At 36.7% G+C, this 20,029-nt stretch overlaps 1 protein-coding gene across 1 annotated transcript in view; it reads left to right on the top strand.

The window, feature by feature from the left end:
- Positions 1-17,175, top strand: part of LOC109837861 (phosphoinositide phosphatase SAC1) — a 28,471-nt gene extending 11,296 nt beyond the window's left edge. Inside the window, exons 8-16 of the mRNA XM_020406231.1 lie at positions 4,243-4,376; positions 4,465-4,596; positions 5,117-5,486; positions 5,609-5,730; positions 5,887-6,003; positions 6,127-6,339; positions 8,065-8,256; positions 9,733-9,844; positions 16,543-17,175. Of these exons, the coding sequence (XP_020261820.1) occupies positions 4,243-4,376; positions 4,465-4,596; positions 5,117-5,486; positions 5,609-5,730; positions 5,887-6,003; positions 6,127-6,339; positions 8,065-8,256; positions 9,733-9,844; positions 16,543-16,791 (1,641 nt within the window). The 3' untranslated portion in view covers positions 16,792-17,175. The remainder of the gene's footprint in view (positions 1-4,242; positions 4,377-4,464; positions 4,597-5,116; positions 5,487-5,608; positions 5,731-5,886; positions 6,004-6,126; positions 6,340-8,064; positions 8,257-9,732; positions 9,845-16,542) is intronic.

Below are 20,029 nucleotides of genomic sequence, written 5' to 3'. Positions count from 1 at the left end.
CATCAAACAACCAGTGAATATCATGGTTTTGAAGATGTTTTAACTTCAAACCAATGAAAAGCTAAAAAATTCTGTCTTTTTCTATTAATAATGTGTGCTACCATTAACTTCTTACTTGAGTTGTCAAATATTATTAGCAATTAAATGCAAATATTTGCTTTTCTTGGTTGAGCATTTTGTTATTATATGATGAATTGGAGATATCTAGCTATCATCCATTCTCTAGTTTTCTTGTGTATAATCTTTGTTTTAATGCTTTGCAGTTATTTGAAAAGAGGAGTGAATGATAGAGGTAGAGTTGCAAATGATGTTGAAACTGAACAAATTATTCTAGATGAAGAAGTTGGCTCGTGCAGGGGAAAAATGAGTTCAGTTGTCCAGATGCGGGGCTCAATTCCCCTTTTTTGGTCCCAAGAAGCTTCAAGATTTAGTCCTAAGCCTGATATTATTTGTATGTCCTTTTTTAATAAACAAGTAACAACATTAAAAACAAATGCGCAAATTAGAATATGGTTGTCTTCTAGAAGCAAAGATTTGAAATTCTCTTATTTCTACATATTTTCAGTGCAGAGATATGATCCTACGTACCAGGCAACCCAGTCACATTTTGAAGATTTGGCAAATAGATACGGAAATCCTATAATTGTGCTTAATTTAATAAAGGTGCATGACTGCTCTTGATTAGTATACCTCCTTTCATTGGCCCATTTGTAGCCAACTGCAGTAAACTAGCTGTCTATTATATGGTTTCTCTCCATTTTATGTTTTGTTTATAGAAAAAGTTTATTCCCATATCTTTGTTTACAGTTTGAAAATAGATCCATGTGATTATTATCACTAGATACCTACATATACTATACATATACATATACAAATACATGCACATGTATGCATGCGCACGTGCATGTGTACATGTGTGTGATGTGCATGTACATGTGCGTGTACATGTGCATATGCATTTACATGTGCACGTACACGTGCCTACACGTACAATTTCACGTGCATGCACATGTACAAATATACATGCATGCATATGCAGACACATACATATACATATGATGCATATGCATATCGTGTACATTTACATTAATTTATATATATGTATATACATATGATGCATATACACATGCAATTCGCTCTTAAACTTATATGAAACCAAATTGATATTGCAACATTTATGCCATTCTTTTGAAGTCAAATATCGGTCTGTATATCGGAAAAAGCATAATATATTGCCAAAAAATTGCCCAAAGCAGTATATGACACTGAAACCATATCGTTTTGCTGCAAGCCTTATAAAATAACTTATTGGCTGATATGTTTGCCATGTTGGCCGGTATTTTAGACAACATATATTACCTAATAGGCTAGCTGGTGTATAGGAGAATGTAATAGGGGACGGCTGTGGGGGATGGCTATGGGGATGGTAACGGCAGTTGAAAGAGGAATAGGAAAGAAAACTAAGTTTTGGTTGAGTTTTTTCAAGAATCATTTTTTTACATGACACCAATATCAGATGTAATTCGGCCTCACGTTTGGATCAATGTCTTCATACCTATATTACTTGAGTACTTCTATCTCAGCGTCGTACCCGTAGTTGACACGTACTCGTACCCAAACTCTTTGGGCACTCCTGGCATATATGCATACATTTGTACATTTAGCATCTACTCAATTATACAATATTTGTTGTAGCTTCTTAATTTAAGACACTTGTCATACATTTTCTGAATGTATATCCTACACTTCACATCAACTTCTTGAAACTTGTTGGACATTAGTTAGATTCGATCTATGATTTTAAAATCATAGGTTCAGATCTATGATTTTAAAATCATAGGTTCAGAACTATGATTTTAAACGGTTGTTTAGATGTCTAGTTCAAAAACTAGCGATTTTTCAATTTATAATCCACATAATAAAAGAAACATAAAAATGTTATGGGGATTTTAATTCTCATAACGCATGAATGAAAACAATATTGATCTAATGTAAATTTATTAATTCCAATATATAATATGTATATGTGTATATAAACATCTATATAGCCGTGTCTCCGTGCCCTACTTTTTACAAATTTTCAATGTCCCATCCCCATAGCGGTATCCGTACCCATGCAACATAGCTTCAAATTAATTAAAGGTCTTGCATCTTCAAAACTAGGTTCACACATCCAAGATTACATAACACAGGTTTATAAATCGTAACATAAATATTTGCATAACTTTATTGAAGAAACTAGGCTTTATAAACTTACAGAACCTGATTATCAAGAAACTCATCATCAATAAGGAAAATTTCTAATCTAACCAAGATAAATTTTTCATTATAATCATGCTCTAAAAGGATTCCTCAATCAATTAAAACCTCTTACTAATAATCTACATATTTAGACTAAGGTTATAAGATTTCTACAAAAAGCAAAATTCTAATACTAATGAAGTTCTGAATTATGTTTTGCATTTTTCATCATCAATTCCTTTATGATTTTCCAAAAAGGAAGTTGACGTATATCAAATCTCCCCTGGTTGACCTTGAGCTGAAGTTGGATATCATGAAGAAATTTGAATCAATATAGTTGACTCAAGTTGACTGTAACATGTTCATCATTAAAATTATTCACTGATGATTGTTCTGCAGTAAAAGTCTTAACATTGGACTAATGATCGATATCAAACCTAAGATGGTGGATCTCTTTAGCTCTTATACCTAATAATGGGGGACGGTGGCTAGGCAGTGTTAGCAGACTGATGAAGATTAAATAAACCAGGGTTTAGAGTTTGTTTTGGAACCTTTTATTGACACTGCACTATTCTTAGTTGTAATTTGTCATCAAGCTTGGATCAACGAGTTACTTGTTGATCAAGGTCTCAGGCTTGAAAACTAGGATTAAACAGCCAACATTGCATCACACAATATGACAAATAAATTTATACAAAATTCCTCATAGCTTTGTTGAAGAAAATTAGTCTTTATAGACTAAAACTTGATAATAATAAAAACAAATCTTTAGTAAGGAAAAATTTAAATCATACTTACATTTTATAGAGAAGGTTACAAGAGAATTTCTACTAAAACCAAAATTCCAATGCTATAATAAGTTTTGGCCTTATATTGTCTTTTTTTTTTTTTCTATCTGTTCCTTTGTTATTTTCAGGAGGAACTTATCCTACATAATCCATGTGCTTGTCTAGTTACTTTCAGAATTTGCATTATCATCCGTGTGCTTGTATGAATGCATTCAGTAGACATATAAACCTATATAAACTTGCAGGAGGTAAAATTTATCTATTTGTTTTTATAGCATTTCAAGTGCTTTTCTTTTATATTCTCTCCTCTTACTTTGTTAGTAATTGAAATTTTTTTGGACTATTGTTCTTTCACATGTACATCTTTGAAAAATTGAATGCTTGTTCCTCTTAACTGTACCCATTTGGATATCATCCTGAGTTATGTGGTGAATTATGGGTTCTGGAGGCAAAGTTAAGATTAATGTTCCACCCCTGGAAAACTGGCGAATTGTACTAGTACGTGCTTTTTTCTGATAAGCTTAAACCACATAATAAGGATAAAATGTTTATACAATATAGTGTCTATAATCTGAAAATACAATATGATCAAACACCCCCAAGCCCCCTCAACCCGCGCCTCCCCCCTTCCCGGCGCCAAAAAAGAAAAAAGAACCCCCACAAAAATGGCCATCAACACTCCCAATTCCATGGCGGGGATTTTATGAAGCAGGTCATTATAGCTAAATATATAAGAAAAAGTAATTGTATATGACATCACACCCACACCCACAAAAATGGCCATTGACACTCCCAGTTCCTTGGCTGGGATTTCATGAAACAGGTCATTATAGCTAAATATATAAGAAAAAGTAATTGCATGACACTTTCACTCTGTCAGCCTTATTTGGTAGTATGATCATCTATCAGTCAAGTTTACAACCATTTCAAACATTCCCATGTGCTACGTTTCTGGTATGCAAATTCTGCATGTTTAAAATAGTTTTTTAATGATTATAATTTAATATTGGTGATATCTCAATGTCACTATTTGTTAAATATCTCAATATCACTATTTGTCATTTTTCTTGAGATTAAAATTATTTCCCCCTCTGCCCCCACAATGCCCATATTCCCACCCCAAGAAAGAAGGAGAGATGAAGATGTTTTGTCTAGTTGACTTCTGGAAAACTTTGACTCCTTTCCTAACCAATGAAATATATAATCCATTCAGACTGTTGAAAAAAGGCCTCGAGAAATGATGCTACGACGTGAATTCGCTAATGCTGTTGGGTACCTTAACCAGATTCTCCCAGAAGAAAGCCATTTGAAGTTTATTCATTGGGATTTCCATAAGTTCGCGAAAAGGTAGTTGCTTCTTAAGTAACTTCTTAATACTATTTGATGAGTTCCAACTCTTTGGACAACTAATCATTTACATTCTTTTTTCCATCAGCAAATCTGCCAATGTTTTGGCGGTTTTGGGTGCCGTAGCAAGTGAAGCACTTGATTTAACTGGTTTTTACTATAGTGGAAAGCTTAACACAGTCAGAGGAAAGTCAACTCATAGTCGGACAAACATCATGAGGTATGCACTTTTCTTTCTTTTTCAACAGAAATGTTACAACTGCTTTAACCTTCCTTATAGTCACCAAATATGAACGTTGTCTCTGATTTTGAAGGGTTGCATATGATTCTGTAATATTCTTTGTTTCATCTTGTCGAATACCTTCTTTGATTGAATTCTCTTGGTTGTGATATCATTGATATTTTGCTCTATTATTATGGGCTTATTGTTTTCTTAACATTTTAGCAAAGAATTCACATACCTTGACAAACGTACAAAGTGAAAAGTTACTTTTAGAATTTTCAAAAGTTTCGGGATTTATATTTATGTTAATATTAACTGCAACTGATTGATATTGACGAACATTTGCCATTCTTATGTGAATATCTATGTTAATGTTAAAATGTAACTATGAATTATGTCATGCAATTTGAAAATATAACTAGGACAATTTGTTAAACATAACTTTGTTTTCTGATAAATTGTAATATGTTTAGTTTTCATGCGGAGACCGTATTTGAATTTTTTGTATATAATGCAGGGATACTTCCCTTGGTGAATTTAGGACCAATTCAGCAGATCTTGCAAGGTCAGTTAGTAGTGAAACTTCAAATCCAGTTGCTAATCAGAATGGAGGACAAGATGCACGACAACAATGTTGGATGGCTGATGGCCCACGTTTCCAGAGTGGAGTTCTCCGCACTAACTGCATTGACTGTTTAGACCGTACAAATGTTGCACAATATGCTTATGGCCTAGCAGCTTTAGGTCGTCAACTTCATGCAATGGGTTTGACAGATGTTCCTAAGGTGGATCCTGATAGCACCATTGCTCAAGCACTCATGGATATGTACCAAAGTATGGGTGATGCACTTGCTCAGCAATATGGAGGCTCTGCAGCACATAATACTGTACGCACTGCTTGTCTGATTGTTTATTAGGCCTTCTTCCATCACTTTTAATGTACTGGATGACCATTTCTTTTGTCATTCATTTATCAGTTTAGTGTAACACTGTAGTTAGCTATGTCCAGGTGTTCCCTGAAAGACAAGGTAAATGGAAGGCTACTACCCAGTCTCGTGAGTTTTTGAAATCCATCAAGAGATATTACAGCAATGCCTACACGGATGGCGAAAAGCAAGATGCCATTAACTTGTATTGTGCTTCCCTAGATTGTCTAGTCCATCATAACAGTTTGCTGCTTTTCATACTATGCACTTAATGTTTTAAGTTTGTTGGAGAGTACTTGTCTCCGATATCATTTTGGTTTTCTGTTCATCTTTGTTTCTCATATTTTGGTGGTCCTACTAGATTTTTGGGTTATTTCCAACCTCAAGACGGAAAAGCAGCGCTGTGGGAGCTGGACTCGGACTATTATCTTCATGTTTCTGGGACTGGTGATGAGATAATTCCCACCATCCCTAGAAGGTACTTGAAAATTTGATCTTTATTTTTTTGGGTGGTGGCTGTATCCGAATATTTGAGCATTTATTCTTTTCGCTAAGTTTTCTCATATGTCTTGCTTGAGCTTTATGCTTGATGATTTCTCAGTGTACCACTTGATACAACATCCATGGAGAGAAAAGGATTTCTTCTTGCACCAATTCCAGCTTGCAAACAAGACTTCCAGCGCATGAAGTTGACATCATTTGATAAACTTATGGAGAGAACATGCAGTTTGATAAAGAATGTGAGGCTTTTTACTGAATTTGATGTGAAAGCTACTGGTAATGCAGGAAATACGGGAATGGCACCAGATGCAGCGTACGCTCTTCAACCTATGACACTTTGTTCTGGTTTTATTAATCTAAAGTTGCGATTCTCATGTCATTTTTTATTTAAGAAACCCTTCTAACATGAGAGCATACATTTTAAAGTACTGCTATAGTAAACTTCAAATTTAAAATGGAATATTAGCAAAACGTTCTGCTATGGTTTTACCATATAATTAGCTTAGAAGTACATATCATAATAACACAAAAGGATCCCTTACTTATATTATTACTTGTTTACAGTATATCATGACATGAGATGTTCCTTCATTATGCCCACTTAATGTATCACACTATCAATTCAACTGCACAAAATTTTTTTAATCATGCCAAGCATCTCAATTCTCACTTTGAGACATTTTGGAATGGAAACTTAGGGCTACGGTTGGCCTGTACAATGCTATGCCTCATCTTCTCTACTCCCTGTCATGTGGTCATACATGTGATACTATAGCAAAGTAAACTGTGGTTCAATGTGAGTCCAAACGGGAAGTGATATCTATCATGTTAACTCAAGTTCGGAGAATACATAGATATATAACTCCTATTACCTTTGTTTGAACACCCCCTGTCAATTTTGAGCATAATTAGTTATGAAAAATTGAGACTTGTAGGGGAAACCTTAAGGAGCACATTAAAAGTACAAATCTCTCCTCTTTCCAAGAAACTAAAAATAAAAAGATGGGGAAATAAAAGGAAAAGTCATATCTTTTTCTTTCAACATTTATCACCGTCCACATATTTCGACCTCAGTGGCACTGACAGCATAGTTATATTATATTCCATGTTTTATTTATGCGCCCTCGTCAAAGTTGAGCATGTTTATTGAAAAAGGAGACTGGGCAAGAAAAGCTTGGGAAGCGCTATACAAGCGGCTCTCTCAGTAGGAGGGGAAAAAAAGATTTAGCCTTCTTTGGTCAAATGTGAAGGTATTCATTGGCTATACTTTTGGGCTGTGACATTGGATTATCATTAGACAGTCACATGATAAGCTTGAGAGAGAAAATCTTGATGAATGATACATACTAGTTCTAACACTGGAGCACTCTGTGCTTTCTGATTCTCTGCTTGATCCAACTTGACTCACCTCAGTTGTTAGTCCAGGTTGTTTTGCTCAATCCTGTTGGCTATCATGGCCTGGACTTCCATCCATTGTCATCAGTGGCAGTAACATAAGGTCAACCTGCATATATCCCAACTTGTCTTACCCTTTTGCACTGATATTTAAATCAGTTCCCATCTCAAAGCAGTGCAGCAAACCATCTGCAGAGTTTGATACCCTTTGTTACGCTCCCTAAGTAATAGGTACCCTCCTTATAGCACAGAAGCTTTTGCACACCGTACTGGATTCACTAAAATATGTCATTTGAGTGCAGGATAATTTTGACCATTGTGGTAACCCTGACTTTACTTGGCTATAGTTTACTTTCTATGGAGAGCACCATTTTGGAGGATTGATGTTAAGCTGGTAAAGTTACGAGTACTGACTGATGAACCCATTCTGAACATAGAAAAGGCTTAGATGGTGATTTCTAGTCGTTTACATGTGCTAATATAATTTTTATCAGTTATAAAGTTTTTCAATTTGACATAAGTTTCTCCTTGTGCAGTGTATATAATAGATATTGAAAGATATGTCCCAGGTGTTCTTTCTTTACATCTGTTGCCACCTTGGAATTTTTTAATTGGATCTTTATTTTTAAATGTTCTGATGCAGTGAAATACAACTTAAAAGTCCTAACTGGTTGTTTGGTCAAAGAAAGTACGAGGAAAGCCCACCCGCTCCTAAACTTGCAGCAAGTGAAAATGCGAAAGGGGGCCATCAAAATGAGTTACGTGTTGATGGTTATTCTGGCTTGAATTGGCTATCCTTTGCTGAAGATGTCTGTGAGGAGGATATCGTCCAAAGGTACCAATTCTTTCTAAGCAAAGAATGAAAAACTTCTACGTTCTCTCTTTGCTGTCACTGATTAATATTTGGTATTGTGAATATGAATTCGCTGATCACCTGTATAGTTTTGTAGCTAACTTCATCCATGAACTATATCACGGAGGAGTAGATGTTCTATGAGTTGGTTGATTGAATTATTTTCTAAGAAACAAATTTTATTGTATACATAGAAAATAATATGGGTAATAAGTACAACATCTTAAAATCATTCAGGGCACGGTAAAGTTTGATCAGAGTATATCAAATGAAGCGGTAACTTGGTAGGTCCAATGGTCATATGCTCTGTTTGTTGTTTCTGTTAGGAAAGATAATATCTTAAGTAGCCTCTGACTAATATTAACTCAGAGTTGAAAGGTATTGTGTGCCTATTGTGTATCTATTTTGACTTTTTCCTGCCCATGTTTTAAGTAGCTAGAATGCAAGATCACGAAAATGTCGTGGGAGGATCATACTGTTTTTAATATCATGTTCCAACGAGTGGATTCTAACTTTATTTGCCTTGAAATCTAGGAATAAATGACTTGATCCTTTTGTGAGCACTGGGGCCCTCTTATGCATAGGCAAGAGACCGATATCATTTATTTTGTCGTTTTTTAGATGCTGTTATCTTTTATATTAAGGTCAATGCTGTAGTTTGCACCCCCCTCCCCCCTCCCCCTCTCACCCTCTTGAGTATATATGTCCAGGCAAGCGCCTGAAAAAGTAGTAAAAACTGTTTCTTTCTTTTGTTGTTTCTCTATTGTGAGAGGTGGCCGTGCCCATTGTCTACCTCAATTTGACCTTGGCACCCCCACCTTCCCTCGGCATTGGGGTGCCTAAGCAACAATTTTTCTTTAGGCAACCTACTTAATTAGGCTGCCAAATAGATGTTTAAAAAAATCAGACTTCATAAAGAAAACCTAAACCCAATTATTGAAATCTAAAATCCAAACCCATTAACCCGAAATGCAGTCTCAACATCTTCTCTTCCAAACTCAATAATGTAAAACCAAACCCAATAACTAAAACCCAAAATCCAAACCCAAACCCAATCTTAATATTATCCCTCAAACTGCAGCCCCCCCGGATCAACTAGGGATAAGCCCTAGCCTCCTAAAGAGTTCCTGCCTTCTCATTTCTCCTCTCTTCGCAGATGTTTTGTCGTCAATTTGCGACCAGTGATTACATCTCATCATATCTGATTACTCTACAACATTCAAGACATAAAAATTAGGTAATGCCAGTGTTATCAATGGTGCATCGGGGTGCGCCCCTTGTGTGTCGTGCTTCGCTTCGCTCACAGAGCACCCCACATCTTGTGAAGTTGTTTGAGTCATTCTGTTTATGCAATTGAAAATTCTAATCAAGCATATAGAAACTGGATTCTATACCACTATTAGTTTATGTGCATTGATAGGAAAGTATGTAGATGCAACTAACACTGGTCATTTTCAGGTATCTTCTAATGATATCTGCCGATGGAGCCAACAATTGGTATGGTGGCGCACTAATTTACGATCAAGACAGTAACAGTGAGGTTTACAAGCATTATGCTGAGCTATGTCAGGTAACTTTTCCAACTTGTCTTCTTCATTGCGTCAACATGTTATTATTGAAAGTTTTACAGAGTAGCTGCTAATCTTTCCTTATTCTAATTTGCATGACATATACTTCGTGATTTGTCCGTCTAATCTTTATTATGAAAAAAGTGTTCTTTTGAATTTAACTATCAAACTGTTTGTCCCAATATGCGTAATTATTTTTTTTTTTTCACTTTGGCTTGTGTTAGAAGAAAGTATGAGTATTAGTTTAGCATTAGTTTAGTACCACATTGCCTGTGAGACTAATTTGTAACTAATCCATCTCTATAAATAATAAAATATAGAGTGGGGAATACTCCCTAAGAAACTATTCTCTCCAAATCTCAACATGGTATCAGAGCCTGTCCCTAACCCTAGGCAACCGGACTCTCTCTAAAACTCTAGCCGTAAAAACCCTAGCCACTTTCTCCAAAACCCTAGCTGCCTCTCTCCAAAACCTTAGCGGTAAAACGGCGCAGTCGTCTTATCGTCCTCGCATCGTCTTTCGCCCTCATCTTCCTCGACAATCCTCGTCCTCGTCCATCCGATCACGTCCTCATCCTCAAGCTTCTCTCACCCGACCGACAACTCCACCCGACGCCGTCCGCCTGTGATGCGCCGCCGCCATGAAGCCTGTCGCTCGCCGCAACGCCAATGCCCGCCGCTTGTCGCTCTCTTTTTATTTTCAGATCTGAATCAGATCTGCGAGTTGTCCTGTAAAAAAAAAAACTTCGGGTTTCATCTTAACCTTCGGGTTTTTGATCTTTAACCTTCGGGTTTCATGTTAATCTTCGGGTTCTTGCACTTTAACCTTCGGGTTCAAAATTAAACATTCGGGTTCTTGGACTTGTTCAACCTACTAGCTAATTCAAGACTTATTTTCTTGAACGTGCACATACTTTGATTGTTTCCATTTTGGAGCATAACTTGTGGAGGATATTGTCTTGAATTTTACTCGTCTGTTTCATGATGGTCGGATCTGAGGTACTCAAGAATTCTGAGTTAACGGTCCAGACGAAAGTTTCAGAGATATTTTCTGATAGAATCACTGACCGGAAACTTGATGAAATTAATTATTTCTAGTGAAAGCGTGTTATTGAAATCTACGTGGCGGGGTGAGGCAAAACTAGTCATTTGTTGACAGATCCTCCTACTCCGACACCGGAATCTTGGACATTGGACGATAATGTCCTCTTGCATCAACTTCTTAATACTATGGAGTCTAAAATTCAGGATTTAGTTCTTCATTGTATGACAATGATGAAACTTTAGTGTTTTTTTTGTAAGATCTCTATATGGGTAGCAGCAATATTAATCGGACATATGAAGTAATTCAAGAACTAAATCCTAAGAAACAGGATGGTGAACCCATGAATGATCATTATGGTGAGTTCAATCATTTGTCTGAGGAACTGTCAAAATTTTCTTATTACTGGGGATGTAAAACAAATGCAGAACTAATAGAACAAACTTATGGTACTCACCTACTTAGGCACCCTAAATTCTATTTACTCCTCTGCTCGACCACATGTCATGGGGAGCTCCGTCATTAGTTCTCTAGCTGAGACTTATCACTTCTATGAAGAACGCTGTCCCTACACAGCCACTCGCATCCACTGCGGATCGATCTACGCTTGCCACTCAGAGTTGGCAGTCTTATGGACGAGGAGATCATACTGGTGGTCTTAGAAGAGGTTGAGGAAACTTTAAAGGGAAAGGAGGTTACCACACTGGTCATTCTGGGGGCCGAGGTGATCAACGAGGTGACTGTAAAGGTCTATCTCAAAACAGACATGCTCATGGCGATGACTCAGTGAAGACTTGTAACTACTGTCACCAATCATGACATCTCAAATATAATTATCCTGAATTGAAAAAGAAGAAGGTCAATGGTGCTTACATGACCGCTCAGGACAACCTCACTTTATCTGATAGTAAAATTCAACCACAGTTACTCTTTCATGATACAGAGCGGCAACGTCAATTTCAGTAATTTTAATTATTTCATCAGTACCAAAGTTCACAAACATCGTCTTCCTTCTTTATCTACTACTCTCAAAAGTGCATGTACCCCTTTATCTTTACTTACATCGTCTTCGTCTCATACTTGAATTATAAATACATGTGCCACTAATCATATGACTGAGAACTAATGTATCCTGTCATTTTTCTCTCATACATCTAATTCAGTTATATTAGCTGATGGTTCACGTATACCTGTTTAGGGTGTCGGCAACACCAATCCTACCACTAGTCTTCCATTTTCCTCCATATTCTATCTTTCTAGTTTTTCTATAACCTTTTATTTGTTAGTAAGATTACTAAGTTACTAAACTATACTGTGACATTCTTCCCCACACATTGTGTCTTACAGGACCTGTTCACGAGAAAAACCATTGGGACGGGACATGAGCAGAACGACCATTATAAACTGGACTTGGACGCCAAATATTTAGCTTGTATCGGAATTTATCAGCTCTACAATACCATTGTCAGCAAGGCATCCCTCTCTCTGGTCTCAAGCTTCTAAATTCTCAGTTCAAATATCTTTACTCATTAGAGTGTGAGTCGTGTCAACTTGGCAAATATCATCGTGTCTTATCCTAATCGAATCAATAAGAGGGCTACTAAGCCATTTGATCTTGTTCATTCTGATGTCTGTGGGTCATGCCCAATAACTTCTAAATTGAGATTCCGATACTTTATCAGTTTTGTGGATGATCACTCTCGTGTTACTTGGATTTATTTTCTCAAGTCTAGGTCTGAAGTCTTTTCTACTTTTGAACTCTTTTATTCTGAAATAGTCAATCAATTCAGGACTTCGATAAAAAATTTTCAATCTGATAATGCAAAGGAATATTTAGATGACAACTTCACTAGTTTCCTTGAACAACATGGAATCAATCATCAGTCTTTTTGTGTTTACACTCAGCAAAATAGAGTTGCTGAACGAAAAAATAGACATCTCATTGATATTGCTTGGACCTTGCTATTCCATCGCCGTATTCCCAAAGAATTTTGAGGGGAAACTATCTTAACAACATGTTACTTGATTAATCGAATTCTCTCTTTTTTTTTACAATATAAAATTCCTTTCCAAGTTCTATACCCTAACGATGATCTCTTTTCGCTTCCTCCAAGGATTTTTAGCTCTCTGTGCTTTGTTCATAATCACAGTCCAAATAAATAAAAGTTTGACTCGGTTTATTAAATGCATTTTTCTTGGCTACCTCTTAAAGCATAAAGGTTACAAGTGTTTCTGTTCGTCACTTAATCGTCTTGTGTTATCTGCTGATGTAACATTCTTTGAAGATAAACCTGGTCATTCAAGTTCTCCATCTCCATTATCACCGCATGAGTATGACTATTTAATCCTACAAGAGTCATTAGCTAACGGTGGTGGTTCATCCGCTGACAATACTATTTACGCTACTGGCAAAGACTCAGCTCGGTTTAACGACCCAATTCAAGTTTATCATCGTCACTATGCTCCTGCTCCTGTGCCAACGTCCGCCTCAACACCACGTCCTCCGCCCGAAGAACCCGAGTCAGTAAGTGTAAATTTACCTCCTTTTGCAGAAGACCTTATTGCACTTCGAAAAGAGATAAACTTGTACTCAACATCCTATTTTTAACTTTGTCTCCTATGACCGCCTATCCTCAACCTTTCGATCTTTTGTTACTTTCCTCGACTCATTTGGTTCTCAAGAATGTGTCAGAACCCTTGTCTATTCTAGGTTGGAACCAAGCGATGTAGGACGAAATGAGGGTCTTGTAGCAGAATGAGACTTGGGATTTGGTCTCACTTCCATCAGGAAAGTGGCCCATTAGTTGCAAGTGGGTGTACACTGCCAAGTTGAATCCTGCTGGAACTTTATCATGTCTGAAAGCCCGACTGGTTGCTAAAGGCTATTCACAGGTATATGACTTGGATTACGTAGATACTTTCTCTCCGGTGGTAAAAATGACATCTAATCGGATTTTTTTTTCGTTAGCAGCGACAAATCACTAGCCACTTCATCAGTTGGACATCAAGAATGCATTCCTTAATAGTATTCTAGATGATGAGGTTTACATGGAGCAACCATCGGGTTTTGTTGTCCAGGGGGAGAATGCGAAAGTGTAGGCTGAATAAATCACTCTATGGTCTGAAGCAGTCTCTGAGAGACTGGTTTGGATGTTTTGCATCAGTTATTTAGGAATTTGGGTTTTGTCGTACACAGAAAGATCACTCTGTCTTCTGACGATTTCAGAATGAGGAACGAATTCTGTTGGTTGTCTATGTGGATGACATTGTAATTACAGGGGATGATGCTTCTTGTATTGACAGCTTGAAATGGAGGGTATTTACAGACACATTTTCAAACTAAAGATTTTGGTTCTCTAAAATACTTCCTAGGTATTGAAGTTGCAAAGTCAACGAAGGGTATTTTTCTATCACAAAGAAAGTATATCCTGGATATGCTCTCAGAAGCCATGATGTTAAGGATACAGAAACAGTAATTCTCCAATGGATGTGAACTCAAAACTACTACCAGACCAGTGAAAGCTTCTTGAGGATGTTGGGCAGTATAGGAGATTGGTAGGAAAACTGAATTATCTGACGGTGACCAGACTTGACATCACATTCGCAGTCAATGTTATGAGTCAGTTCTTATCCGCACCAAGAACTACTCACTTGGATACAATAATGGGAATTTTGAGGTACTTGAAAAAGGCTTCAGGACGAGGAATTCTCTACTCAGATCAAGGACACACCAGAGTTACAAGCTTCTCTGATGCAGATTGGACTAGATGTCCTTTTGATAGCAGATCGACTACTGGATATTGTGACTTTCTTAGAGGAAATTTGGTGTCATGGAAGAGTAAGAAGCCAAGTGTTGTCTCGTTCCAGTGTAGAATCAAAATACAGAGCTATTATAAATGTGACACTAGAGATGGTTTGGATCAGAGACCTATTGATAGAGATTGGTCTCCCTCCAGAATGTCCCATGAATCTATATGACGATAATAAAGTAGCAATTCACATTGCTGAGAATCCTGTGTTTCATGAGAGAACCAAACACATTGAAGTCGACTGTCATGTAATCCGCAAGAAGCTCGAGGACAAAATCATCACGGCAAAACATGTATGGACAATACATCAGTTGGCTGACATTCTTACAAAACCACTTGGTCGAACACAAGTGGACTTTATTAGTGACAAGCTGGGCATAATGCCGCTCCAGCTTGAGGAGTGTTAGAAAAAAGTATGAGTATTAATTTAGCATTAGCTTAGTACAACATTGCTTGTGAGACTAATTTGTAACTAATCCATCTCTATAAATAATAAAGTATAGAGTGAGGGGAGGACTCCCCAAGAAACTCTTTTCTCTCCAAATCCCAACAGCTTGAAAATTCCATTTCGTAATATTCAGTGTTAAATGGCCAATCTTATCGATATATTGCAGATAAATTGGGTTTGGACCATAGTCAATATGATTTCTGGAAAATTTACTCGCTTATCGTTTAACCGATTCCCTTCGATATATTAGTGAAAATCCAATTAATCAGCCGATTTTATAGGGGCGGTTATCAGCCAATTTTGTCAAAAAAACATCAACTGTTGTTGGGTTTTAGGTCACAAGACCTTTATTTTTCAGACCCGAACTCGATACCCTCTAAATTAAACTAGAAACAATCCTACATTCCCACTTTCCCATAGCTTTTAGAGCAGCTAGCCCTAATTTCTCTCCGTCTCCTACACTCTATCCCCAAATTCAATCGTTCGATGACCCCAAGTCCCTCTCTCGAAGGCGTTCAAACTTGATGTCAACCGTAAGTCCCTCAAAGCTCTCTCAAAGCTTGACCATCGAAGAGTCTCAACCACTGAAGACTCTCTCCAAGCTCGACAACCTGAGGCCCTCAAAGCTCTCTCGACCACCGAAGAGTCCCTCAAAACTTGGAACTTTGAAGACTCAAAATTCAACCCTCGAAATAGGTACAAAGATTTCTTTTCTGTTTTTTAAAAAGTTCTTTCTTCAATTTGTTGCTGACTACAGCAATCGATTGAACTGATTGAAGAGAGGACCAACGTAAGAAAAAAGGATAAATTTCGGATTGTTGTGAGTTTGAACCCAACCTGTTCCTCTTAGTTATGCAGTGAGAATGTGTTTTATTTGTTTCGCTGGTTAATTGATCGCTTGGCTAGTTAGTGATCTTAAACATGTGTTATTTACATTTTAGTATGTTTATATTTCATAAAATGTGCTTACATGCCATTGTAGGACAATATATTATATATGCTCACTACCTGATGTGACATTTCGATTTTTACTACTTATCCCGATATATCCTCGATAACTAGGATCTAATATGAATTTTTGGCCATCTGATATATTTCCGATAACTGATATTTAAAGCCTTGGCAATATTGTGTTTCGGATTTATCCGTACTGAACCAGGGAAATATATTTTTAGCTCATGTTGGGATGAATTCAGTGATTTTAAATTAACAGATTTGGAAATTATATTGTCAAAATACAAATTTGAATGTAATTTGTTTCTCTATGGTATTTAAAAAAAAATCAGTTTACCTTCTGATCACCAACAAATACCTCAGTTTGAAGTAAATCCTTCTTAAGATTTCCCTGTTTAGCGTGTCTGTTGCCCGTGGAACCTATGCTGATTGCAGTGAACTTTTCAGGGCTCAGTGATGGATCCTTTTGAGAACGACCCTGATAAGGAGAAACACTACACCGATGCTCTTTGCATAGGATTAGATCGAACTGATGATTCACTCATTGAAGCAGAGATGGAAGCAGCTCTCAGGGAGTACGATCAGATTGGGGATGAGCTTGGGATTGCTGTCTCAGGTAGAGCCCTTGCTGAAGACCCTAGCCGGTTGACTAGATGGATCATTGGAGAAGAGAAAGTCCAAGGCTTAAAAAAGTGATCATCACCGTTCTTCTCTTATCAGCAATCTACTTCGTTCATAAATATTGCCGTTTGATTCTCTGCCAAGATTTAGTTGCTCTATTCTGCAACCCAGAAGGAAGCTGAATAAATCTGTCAAAAGTCCATCGGTGTTCTTTGAGAACAGTGTTTTCCTCTTGAGAGCACCGTAGAAGCAGCAAGATCTAACCCCCCTAAGGTTAAACCTTAGGTTTCTTTAAACTCATGGGTCCGTTAAGGCATAATAATGTACAGTTGAGTTATAATGTATATAGCACATATTAACTTTTGCTGTTTAACTATTGTCCAAACAAGTGTTTTGCCCGTGCTCGCATTGGGTGGCTTTGGTTTCTTTCATTTTTATATATCTTGTTTCTTTGTTCTCTATAATTTTCTTTTTATGTTCATGCCTGTGTTTATGAATTTTATTTTATTTTATTTTTTCGAGTTGCTGCTCCTTCAAAATTAGATACCTTGCTCTGGAGCTTTCTTATAAAGGAAGTACAAAGTAATTGTATGGATGATTTTTATTTCAAAGTGATGACTGATTTTGAAGTACTGAATGAAATTACCCGGGGGGTGAATAGGGTAAGCAAACAAAATGTGCAAATACAATTCAATTTAAGACCCAAAATATGTTAATAAGCAATAATAAAAGAGAGTGAGAGATAGTTAGCCAATGAAGACGACGATATGTTCACGAGGTTCGGTCATTCTGGACTTACGTCCCCAACCACCTTTCCCGTTGATGATCCACTACACAACCCGGTTTGAAAGTCGAAACTTTTACACAATAATCTACCTGAGATCAAATTTTCCACACAATGATCTTCTCGAGATCTATTACTCCACACAATGCCACAAATACAAGATGAATAAAATGATCTCTCTTACAAGTATCCTATGACAAGGAGGAAGAGATGAGAAGTTGAAGCACAAGTATTTGTGGGATATGAAACTGTAAAACTTAGAAGAAAAGGCTTGAGGAAATTTGCTTTGAAGAATTAAAACACAAGTTGCCTTCTTTCTCTACTTCATTAAAATCAAATGAGCATTTGAGAGCTATTTATAACCTCTCAATCAAATCTTAAGTTATGAGTTTGAAATCAGATGAAATCTGCCTAAAAATGTTATCCAAAATCCCTTGAAAACTGGAAGCAGATAAAACTAGCCGTTACTAGAAAAAAATCCGAGATCGGTTGACTGATCAACTAACCAGTCGACTGACCAGAGCGACTAAAACTATACATGCTGATGATAACAATATCGGTCGACTGGTCAAAATATCGATCGACTGCTAAAAGAATCGTTAGGTCAACCGCTTTTAACAGCCGGTCAACTGGTCGACTGAGACTGTAAAAATAGCCTTCTGCCCAATCGACTAAAAATAGGGTCGATCGACCGAAGATTGATATAATAGATATTTACTGAAAGATTGATTTTCTAAATTCATTTTAAAATATTAAAACAACTCCAAAAGTAGTAAAACTTGGGAATAAATTTATAAACATGAAAAAACATAAACATGAAAATAAACATTTTAGAAGAGGAATTTTTAAAATACCATTTTCCATTTGTGAAAACTCATTATTTTGCAAAAACCGTCAAAAATGCGAATTTTAAAATGTGTGTGTGTAATCCCCTAATGCTTCAAAAGTTATCAACTTTATTTCTTGCCTACATTATGATCTAGAGAGAAATAAAATATAAATATCGCTTACGATTGTATACAAAGTTTGAGTATCGATTTTTGCTAAGATCTGTTGATGATGCTCTTCTTGAATATATACTTGAACGCTCTTCTTAAATAGATATATGCTTGAGTCGATCTTTGAACATTTAAGGCTTCTTCATGAACTTGCCTCCACCTCCATGAATATCATCGTTAAGGCACAAATCCATCCATCCTCCTTTAATGGCACTATATTGCTTGATAAACATATCCTGCGTAGGATCACTTGACAAAGAATTAGGACCAATAATGGGGTTTGTAAATCATCATAAAAACACGAGACCTAACAATCTCCCCCTTTTTGATGATGAAAAACCACCATTATGAAAGAGCATAAAAATAAAGAAATAAAAATATTATTTATAGATAGATGCTCCTCCTATCTATAAGATTCTCCCCTTGTCTATGTGTACGAATTTTAGGAGATTCTCCCCCTTTGGCAACATTAAAATGGGGTACACAAAGATGAAGAGAGGAGAAGAAGAAAAAAAATCATGAAAAACTAGTGGATGAGGAATCAGTCGACTGATAATGTAGTCGGTCGACTGGTTGTATCAGAAATCAGCCGACTCAACATATCAGATACCAGTCGACTGGTTATATAACCGGTCGACTGACTAGAGACTCATCCAATACTCACAGTAACATCAAAATATCCTGGATTTATGGGTTCATGAAAACTAAAAATAATCATAAGTGTTCAAACAAACATGAATCAATGGATGCACATGTCTAATTCACCTGTTATGCGACAAAAATCTTCTTCGCAAAGAGGCTTGGTAAAGATGTTCGCTAATTGTGATTCTGTATCAATATACACAAGGGACACATCTTTCCTTTCTACATGATCACGTAAAAAATAATGTCGAACATTTATAGCACTAGTATTATCACAAAAAAATTTCGTATCATGAAAATGTAAATCGAAATCAACCAAAGTTTGTTTCATCCATAATAATTGAGCACAATATAAGCCGGCAGTAATGTATTCCGCTTCTGTAGTGGATAAGGTTATACAATTTTACTTCTTGGATGACCAAGAAACTAGAGAGTTGCCTAAGAATTGACACGTACCACTAGTACTCTTGCTGTCCACCTTGTATCTGGCAAAGTCGGCATCACAATAACCATAAAGATCAAAAGTGGTATGCTTCGGATAAAACAAACCAAGTTCAATTGTACCATTTATATACTTAATAATATGTTTAACTGCAATTAAATGATTTTTTTTAGGAGAAGCTTGAAAACGTGCTGTAGGTGTGAATTTCTGATCTCTCGAAATAGGGATTTCGTTTGTATTTATAAGAACAGCTTATTACAAACTAATGAATCAAAAATTACAACAGAAGCGGAGTGAATGCCCTCCTTGTTTAACGTGGGGACTTTCGGTAGCTATAGGACGCTTCGCTCGGTTCTCGCACTGAGTCTGTTTCCCTTGGACGATTCGACCGAGGTTGCTGGCGAGCTTCAGTACGCAGTAGAAGCACGGATCGATGGAGTTCGAGTC

This window comes from Asparagus officinalis, chromosome 4 (genome assembly GCF_001876935.1).
Source record: "Asparagus officinalis chromosome 4, Aspof.V1, whole genome shotgun sequence".
NCBI lineage: Eukaryota > Viridiplantae > Streptophyta > Magnoliopsida > Asparagales > Asparagaceae > Asparagus > Asparagus officinalis.
This window is presented reverse-complemented; position numbering and strand designations above follow the sequence as displayed.